The sequence below is a fragment of the Aegilops tauschii genome, chromosome 2, assembly GCF_002575655.3.
Source record: "Aegilops tauschii subsp. strangulata cultivar AL8/78 chromosome 2, Aet v6.0, whole genome shotgun sequence".
In the NCBI taxonomy this organism is placed as follows: Eukaryota; Viridiplantae; Streptophyta; class Magnoliopsida; order Poales; family Poaceae; genus Aegilops; species Aegilops tauschii.
The window spans coordinates 444397306-444406476 of NC_053036.3; the positions used below are offsets into that span (position 1 = coordinate 444397306).

General features: G+C 46.7%; 1 protein-coding gene across 1 annotated transcript; it reads right to left on the reverse strand.

The window, feature by feature from the left end:
- Nucleotides 1-3792: 3792 nt before the first annotated feature.
- Nucleotides 3793-8439, reverse strand: LOC109766283 (DNA-directed RNA polymerases II and IV subunit 5A). Its single transcript, XM_020325048.4, has 4 exons — nucleotides 8057-8439; nucleotides 7794-7970; nucleotides 7580-7693; nucleotides 3793-6198 (listed from the first exon to the last, which is right to left on the reverse strand). The coding sequence occupies exons 1-4, from the start codon at nucleotides 8255-8257 to the stop codon at nucleotides 6073-6075; spliced, it is 618 nt and encodes a 205-aa protein (XP_020180637.1). The 5' UTR covers nucleotides 8258-8439; the 3' UTR covers nucleotides 3793-6072.
- Nucleotides 8440-9171: the final 732 nt, after the last annotated feature.

Consider the following 9171-nt stretch of genomic DNA (forward strand, 5'->3'; position numbering starts at 1 on the left):
TTATGTATGTTGGTGACCGAATGTTATTCAGAGTCCCGGATGAGATCACGGACGTGACGAGGAGCTCCGGAATGGTCCGGAGGTAAAGATTGATATATAGGATGATATGGTTCGGCCAAGGGGTGAAGCCCACGAGGCTTTAGGTCGGTGCAAAAGGAGTATTGCGGAGGCCGGGGGCCAAACGCCGGAGACCCTGGCGTCTGACCCTGGGCCAGACGCCGAGGCCCATGGCGTCTGGGCCAGACGCCAAGGATTGTGGCGTTTGGTCCTGGAGTCCGAGTGGGACTCTTGCCTTTCGGGCAAAACAGACTTTGAGGAGGCTTTTGTTCCAAGTTTCGACCCCAGGGCTCAACATATAAATAGAGGGGCATTGCTAGCACCCAAGACACATCAAGAAACACCAAGCCGTGTGCCGGAAACCCCGTCCCCTCTAGTTTATCCTTCCTCATAGTTTTCGTAGTGCTTAGTGAAGCCCCGCGGAGATTGTTCTTCACCAACACCGTCACCACGCCGTCGTGCTGCCGGAACTCATCTACTACTTCGTCCCTCTTGCTGGCTCAAGAAGGCGAGGACGTCATCGAGCTGAACGTGTGCTGAACGCGGAGGTGCCGTACGTTCGGTACTTGATCGGGACGGATCGTGAAGGTGTACGACTACATCAACCGCGTTGATAAACGCTTCCGCTTTCGGTCTACGAGGGTACGTAGACACACTCTCCCCTCTCGTTGTTGTGCATCTCCTAGTTGATCTTGCGTGATCGTAGGAAATTTTTGAATTACTACGTTCCCCAACAGCCACCCCCGCCCCGCCCTGGCTATAGTGGCAGCGGCCGCCCCGGGCGGCCTCCACCGCGCCCGGTGCTCCGCTGCAGTAGCCACCGCCGGTCAGCTCCGACCCCGCATCAACCGCGCCGGCGGGAGTCCCAATCCACCAGATCAAGTTCCCGCCGTCGCCATTACCGCTTCCCCAGGGCATCCTCATCCAGCAGATCAAGTTCCTGCCGTCGCCGTCACCGCTTCCGGCTTGGATCACTACCCGCCATGTGTCGGCGGCGGTGAGGCTGCAGGCTGCTGCGCGTGGCCTCCTAGCGCGTCGCCGTGTGCGGAAGATGCATGGTCTGCAGCTGCCGCTCCTCCCAGCTGCGCTTCGCAGCGCAAAGGACCTCGATTTCGTCCGCTGCGTCGGGGATCTTGGGCATGCTGTTTTCCCCGCGGGCAGCGACCTTAAAGTCTGCGACATGGGCGGTTGGGGGGCGCACCCCTTCTCGTCAGTCTTCATCGCAAGCCCTCCACTCTTCTCTGTGCGGTGCAGACCAACAGCCGTCCGGCGGGGAGAAGGCAGGGTGTCACCAACAGGAGCGCACCGCGTAGCACCACTGCATTCCGCCGGCCGCCGCGAGGGCGTCTCTGCTGGTTGCTCTTGCGATCACTTCCAGATGGCCATACACATGCATTCCTTTTGTCCAGATGGTGTCCATGGGATCCAGGTGGTTGTACACGTGCACGTCCGACGTGCGGATGGTGTCCACTTTTTGTTAAGGGGTCCAAAATAAATCATCCCAGTCCATTTCAGGTTGAGAGTAATAAAACAAGCCGAGATGCAAAAGGCTTGTTTTTAGGTGTTAGGTTTGTGTTGCGTCGAGTCATGGTTATAAGTTGCTTAGGCTGCAGCTCGAGGACAAGCTGCATGTCCAGGTGGGGTGTAGTGTTAGAATACGTAATGGGCCTAATGGCCTGGGCTGGCGGTATAGCCCGTTAGTCTTAGGGTTAATTAGAGATAAGGGTCGCTTGCTTAGGGGTCAACTAAGCCTTGCTTGGGAGTCAAGTAAACCTCTCTATATAAAGAGAGGAGATGTATCAATCTAATCAAGCAAGAATTAAGAAGGAAATCCCTTCTCTCTTGCCCGGCCGTGGGCAAAAAAGCCCCCGGCCGGCCCTCTCGCGTCCTCCTTCTAGCAGTGCTATAACAATTTTTTATCTCGTTCGTCTATCGTGTTGGGGTATTTTTAGAGACGTTATTTATTCTGAAAGGAAAATGGAGTTGTTCGGTGTGTGGTTGTGGTGTCCTTACACATCTCGACTCTCGCGAAGGTTGTTATGCGAGCCCCGTGGGAGCTCTTGTTCTACACTAAAATCATGGAATTGCTACTATAACGTTCACATGGGTTGGTCCATGAAGCTCCCGCTTGCTTAGGTGGGTTCCATGCTCCACTCGCTCGCTTAACATTTTTTTCGCTCACCCCACTGCTATCTTATAAAAAGTCGGTTGTCGCTTTATTTTAAAAACATTCGTTGAACTAAAATATGTCCATGGATTTTAAAATTCATATATTTAGGAATGTTCATGAATTGATAAGTTTTATGAATTAGAATGATCAAAGATTTTCTTTAAGGTTCACCATATTTAAAATTGTCACAAATTTTATCAAATGTTCATAAATTAAACTATGCAAAACAAATAATTAAAAATAAAATATAATAATAATAATAAAGAAACTAATAAAAGAAAAAACAAACAAGAACCCTCAACCAACTATATACACCCTTACAAGCAGATCCCAGTGACCCCACAGACCCCGACATACTAGGAGGCTCCAAATCTAGTGAGCTTACTATCTTAATAGAAAAGTAGCAAAATTTTAGAATGTACATGAATTTAAAAAATGTGATGAATTAAAAAATGATCAGGAATTTTTTAATTGGTGAGTGTATTTTAAATGTTCACAAATTTTAATAAATGTTCATGAATTAAAATGTGCAAAAATTAAATATTTGAATATAAGAAAACTCAAAGAAAGAAAACTAATATCTAATAATACATAAAAAGAACGCAAGGTTTCCATTTCACCTTTCTTCTCACCACCCATTTGTCCCACCTTCCTTATATGATAATAAATCAACTTAATTTACTTACCTTCTAAATCAGTTCCACTTTAATTTACTTACCAAACTTCGGATCAAAATATAAGGTGATTCTTGGGCAGAATTTGATGATCATTTATTTACATAATCACATTATTATAAACAGGTAAATCACAAGCCGACTTGCTAGAAGATTTATATCCCGTTATAGCGCACGGGCATTGTTCTAGTAAAAGGGAAAAAAACTTACAGGCGGGCCACAACGAACCCATTGACCCCAACGGACCAAGATGCTCAAAATATAGCGAGCTTAGCATCTTAATAGATTCCATTCAAAATAATATGACGGCGTGGTCACAAAAATGCGAAGAAAATTAACTCAAATTGTGTTATTTTGTCTAAGTTTTTTTTTATAATTTTGTCTGTGGGACTTAAATGTGTGTTGTTGGCAAAGACAAAACAAAGGAGATGTCCTTTGATGAAAAGCAAAAGGAGTGAGTGCCTTTTTGTCAAATTTCTCTTCCAAAGGCGGGTGTGCTACTGGCTTCTCAGCAGTAAAAAAGATGGCTCAAAAGTTGTTTGAGAATCCTTGTTGGCATTTGTGGCCGCCTGTTGTTGGTGTTGGAATACTTACGAGGGAAAATTTTGTTTTTACCACTCTAGCTTTTGCTAATTTTACTTACGTCACTTTAAAATTTGACATGTTATTTTTGCCACTCTTAATTTTTGACAATATATCACAAATGCCATTCTGTCAAGTCACTAAACGTTTTGACCAAACAAGTCAGGGAAAAGACCATATTGCCCTTGATTTATTGTTTTGCTTTTGCCACTACAGTTTTGGTAGTCCGAAATTTCAATGAAACACGAGAAACAGAACAGTGCGTTGATTCAGCTGATTTCATCTGGTAATAAGAAAATTGCAAACAAATAAAGCAGGAACGCATCCATTCATACATCTCGGATTCACCACTTTCACACACATATCAGGCACGTAAGGCACAACACATACATATGCATCTCCGTCTCTCCAATTCAGCAAATTTCCACACAAATCAAAACACATATGCATCAAGGATGCACCATTTGTAGATCAAATAGCAACCTGTATGACGGGGAGTGGAGCTACCGCATCAAGGACGGAGGGGAACGCTGATTGGAGGCAGCGCCATGGACGGAGCGGAGTACGTCGCATCATGGAGAAGAGCAGCAGGAGATGGACGAAAACTTGGGCGCCGCCATGAGCGCTGATTGGAGGCAGCGCGAGGCGCGCAGGGCCATGGGCTCCCAGATCCCGGGTGACCAGGGATTGCGTCCTCGTCCAGGACGAGAGGAGGAAGGGGAGGTGGGCCGCTGCCGGTGCTTGGGCACGAGGAGAGTGGAGGAGCGCGAGGAGGCAGGCCTCGTCAGGCGGGATCCTTCACGAGGAGCGCAGGCGGCGGCCAGGCCTCGCGCGTGACCAGGCGGCAGTTGCGGCAGGGGCCGCGGCAATCGGCAGAGTCGGAGCGCCGCGCATCCGGCTGGAGGTAGCTGGCTGCGGTGGCGCGCGAGGACGGCGACTGGAGGTAGCGGTAGCGGTGGCGGTGGGCAGAGGCGGAGCGCCGTGCATCCGGCTGGAGGTAGCTGGCTGCGGTGGTGCGCGGGGACGACGACTGGAGGTTGCGACGCGGCCGGAGTGGTTGGATCCGAGTCTGTGGTGCGGTTTGGGTAGCTAGGACGGGTGTGTGTGTGTGTGTGTTAGGGTGTGGGTCACTTCCAAAGTGGCCCCACAAGTAAGTAGGGGCAACTTATGCCAATTTTGCAAATACTGTCAGTTTTTTGTCTGGTCAACTGGGTAGAACAAACGGTCAACTCACGAAAGTGTAACAGAATGGCATTTGTGATCATTTTCAAAAGTTAAGAGTGGCAAAAATGAAATGTCAAAATTTAGAGTGGCATAAGCAAAATAGGCAAAAACTAGAGTGGCAAAAACAAAATTTTCCCTACTTACAACACTGTCACTGTTTTAATGCCTCCACTGCCTGCCTAGCTACTGCAAAGTGGCTTAAAAAATGTTCGCATTTGCAGGCTTGTTTTCTGGTTTTCTTAAATCTTCGTGTAAATATTTTCTAAAGTTAATAGGATTAGGTCTTTCGAGATGAAAATGTTTGAGAATCTCAATGTTTTACGGAAAAGGCTATCGCTCAACCAACGGGTCTAGCGCGGGTGTCCGCCTCCCTTGATCGACGCGTGGCCTACTGGACCACGCATGTCTCTCTACCTTTGACGGGCTCGCGCCGAACTATAGTGGTGTTTTTGTTTTGCAACATCTACTATGTTGCAAGAAAGATTTCTACAACATCAGTTATGTTGCATAAGTTTCTCCGTAACACCATATAGAGGTGAAGACAAAGAAAAAAAATCTGCAACATCACCTCAGTTGCAAAGTTTTTCTGCAACAATATCTTTGTTGGACAAAAAAAGTGAAGACGTGAAAAAAATCTGCAACACGACATATGTTGCAAAAAATAAATTCCACAACACGACCAATGCTGCAAAAAAATCCACAACACAATCTGTGTTACAAGAGTTTCAGAAACAAGATCATTGTTGCAAAAAAGAGAAAGACATCCAACTGCTTGATTTTGTCCCCATGTTTTATCTTCTTCTTTTTTTGTAAAATCTGCCTATGGCTGTTTTATCTCTACAATTGCACTATTAACAGAAAAATGGTTTGTTGATCAGCTCGAGTGGCGGTAAGGCAAATTAGCTGCAGGTTCACCACACTGCTGCCATTCTCGTCTTACTGCATCAGCAGATATATGTTAATGCATAAACCGGCACTCCAGATATCCCACGTTCCCGATGCTGCAGCTTTTCTTTGCTCGTGAGATAAACAACGGTCCCAGAAGGCATGCTCATGCCATTCAGATAAATACAGGGGCACTAAGTTGAACTCCGCAAATTAGACCGACTATTTCGGGTAGCAAAGAGCTATTTAGCTGTGTCGAAAAAGAAAAGGAAAAACTACTGAAATCTACGTCTAGATGCTAGCTAACAGTGTCATGTCAAATTGACAAGCAGATGTAAAGACAGAGCACTAAGGCGGTTCAGAAAGTACTTCCGTTCCTCGAGAAAACAAGTGTCTACTACTGAGGAGCTAGCATTGGAGGAAGCATTTTAACTGGCAGTGCTTGCAGAACATCTCTGGCCCTCAAGAATGTAGTGGAGCTCAGACAACATATCGATATGTCACATATTTTCCAGCAGTCTCACTGGGCCTGGTGATCTTCACGACTTGTCCACGCCTCATGCCATAGTATCTTGCTATTGGATCCGAGTGTTGAATGCGAGGCAGCTGCGTCATCACAAGACAGCAAGATCATCAGAACCTAGAGTACCACTATAACAATAAAAGCTAATATCTGCATTTTCTTTACTAGTGCACATAAAACATTTCGCCTTATATCATTGATTGAAAGAGCTCCTAGTGTTTTGTCGCAGAAACAAAAAAAAAAGACATGTGTGCCCAAACTTTTCAAAACGTGCAACCACTACCAAGTGAAAGGGGTAAGCAACACTTAATACTTAACCAATGCAGCTTCCTACTAAGTTCAGAGCATTACGCCTCTTACACTTAACAAACATCGCACAAGAACGAACAAGTACACGGAAACTGATATGAGTGTTGCAAATTCCAGTACACATGTCCTGACGTTATCCAACAGATCAAGTACTGCTGTAGAAAATATGCAACAGACCAGTTCAGTAGAACACCCACAGACCACTAACCTATGGGAAACATAACGTTCATATATATAAGAACCCTTAACAACATATTAACTCTGAAAGCAACAAATCTGAAGCAGACTATATAGCATCATTCTTTAAGTTCTAAAATAGCTTCTGATATGTCCAACCTACTAGCTTATCCCGCTACCACCTGTGTCTCACAATCTCAGCTTTTCACGACAACACCATATTATGTTCATCAAAGTAGCATCTCAGCTAAGGTCTTACACATGATCAGTTTGTTGCTAGTCCTGATTCTACACTTGACAATATAGAATACACATGTTTCTAAATTACGATCAACCATAATTGTTGAATCAAGATGATTTAAGAGCAAGAAACCAACATGACCTAACAGTTGTCATACCGAAAGTAAATTAAGAGCTAGCCAGGATATTCATCCACATATGTATATGAATCTTATTATCAGAAATGGCTTATCTACTATTTGTGCAGGCATCAGGATATGTATGCCCTAGTAGTTCTGCAAGTAGGATTATATAAGAATCAAGATTGTGTCCTTACTATTGCGTTATTAAGGGATATGATCCTGGTACATGGGGTCTAACAAAACCCTTGGCCTCCTCCTATGTGGCATACTAACATGCAAAACTGCTGCTTGTCAGGACAAAAAACCATCTACACAAACCAGGTAATGGGATAAAATAAAATGCTCCAGTTGGTTGGTGAATTATAGCTTAAGTAGACGGAACCTTTTCTTTCAAATCAATAATATGCTTTATGATTCCCAACCCAACCATCTGGAATATGTACATGAAGGTATGCTGGAATACAGGTCACAGTTTATAGCTATAATTGTTTGTTCACAGATGACTATTAACGGCTTAATGGCCCAAACAGAAATACATTTCACATAATGTTATGCTTGCATCGATTAGAATATCAGGTCAGTTACAGTGAGCAAAGGGTTGGCAAATTTGTATGACCTGAGTTTCTTTCACGGTGTATTTCTCCAGCAGCGTCTTCTTCTGCTCCTGTGTGAGGAGCACGTGCTCGGGAACCAGATCGTGATTCTTAATGTTTATAAGAAGCTCCCCTTCCTGCAGGACAGGGTTACACTAAACGTCAGCCACTGGTTCCCATGGCGAGAGACACTGGATATTAGTCATACGAGCACGAGGCATGGATGTAGAGTGCGACCTGGAAGACCTGCAGCCGGAATTTAGAGGTCTCGACCAGTTTGTTGCGGGCAAAGGCGGTCAGCGCCTGCTGCACGACGAGTATGCCATTGGGGACGTTCTCCTGCGCCATCTTCTCGGCGTAGCTGGTGACCACCTTCGTGCCGGGCTTGGGCTCGTTCGGGAAGAAGACGTAGATCTGGAGGGGCATCGCCAACGCCGTCAATCAGCCGACGCCCTAGCTAGTACGGAAATCGTCGGGGAGGAGGAGGAGGGGGGACGCACCTGGTCGTCGGGGTTGTCCTTCTTGGCGCGGTTGATGACGAGGTCCTCGCGGCGCACGGGGTCGCCGTAGCGCCCGACGAACTCGCCCATGGTCAGGTCGACGTCGGCGTCCAGCACCAGGTACCCGCGGTCCCGCAGCATCTGCATCACCGTCCGCCGGACGCGGAACAGCCGGCTCGTCTCCCCCTCTGCCGCCGCCATCCCTTCGCCGATCGCCCGCGCGAATTTTTCGCCTGCCTTTGGAGGAGGAAGGGCCGGAGGTAGGGTTTTGGGGGGAGGGAGAAGGGGAGGAGACACCGGCGCCGAGTAGCGAGGATTGAGGAAGAAGGGTCGGCTGGAGCCGGACCCCGAGACCGAGCTACGGGTCGTTCGCTTCGGTTCGGTCCTCTGTTTTTTTTAGGAAAGACAAGCTTTATTACTCCAAAGCCATATGTTGTGAGATACAAAACGGATCATGAGGATGAAGCAACCAAACATATCGCCCCTGATCCAACGAATAAGAAAATTTAGCTAGTCTATCAGCATCTATGTTTGTAACTCTACCTTCAAAGGTTATTTTATAATTAATCAAAGAAGCATGGTGTGAAATCTCTCTGATTATCGGCCCATAGAGTCCTTCCGTCCCTGAATTGATATCTCGGACGACTTGCTTTGCGTCTAAAGCGATGATGATGTCTTGTAGGTGAAGATCCTCGGCCAACGCCAATCCCTCCCTGATGGCTATTGCCTCCATTGCCGCTACACTTGTGTTGCCGTGTATTACCAGAGCAGAGCTTCCCAAGAAATTGACATTCTCATCTCTACAAAACGCTGCACACGCTCCTCCCACATGTGATCTTGCCATTGTTGCGTCCGTGTGGACTTTCGCAACCCCCGGCGGTGGGGCTTTCGGTCTGGCTTGTATTCGCTGTCCGCTCTGGCTAGCTGCTTTCTTCTCTGGTTTCAGCATATCAAGTTCCTGGATGAACCTGCAGATAAAATGATATGTGGCTGTTGGGCTCTGGTATATCTGCTCATGAATGGCCTGTCTCCTAGCCCACCAGATGGCCCACAACGTGACCGAAAGCTTGACAAACGCATCATGTGATAACGAGTCTTTCATCAGGAAAAGCCAT

What these genes read in the sequence shown, in the direction of transcription:
- LOC109766283 (XM_020325048.4), bottom strand. Translation starts at nt 8,257, where the DNA reads ATGGCGGCGGCAGAGGGGGAGACGAGCCGGCTGTTCCGCGTCCGGCGG. An exon ending in AGGACAACCCCGACGACCAG is followed by an intron (nt 7,971 to 8,056) that starts GTGCGTCCCCCC and finishes ATGCCCCTCCAG; the next exon opens with ATCTACGTCTTCTTCCCGAA. An exon ending in TCCGGCTGCAGGTCTTCCAG is followed by an intron (nt 7,694 to 7,793) that starts GTCGCACTCTAC and finishes CCTGTCCTGCAG; the next exon opens with GAAGGGGAGCTTCTTATAAA.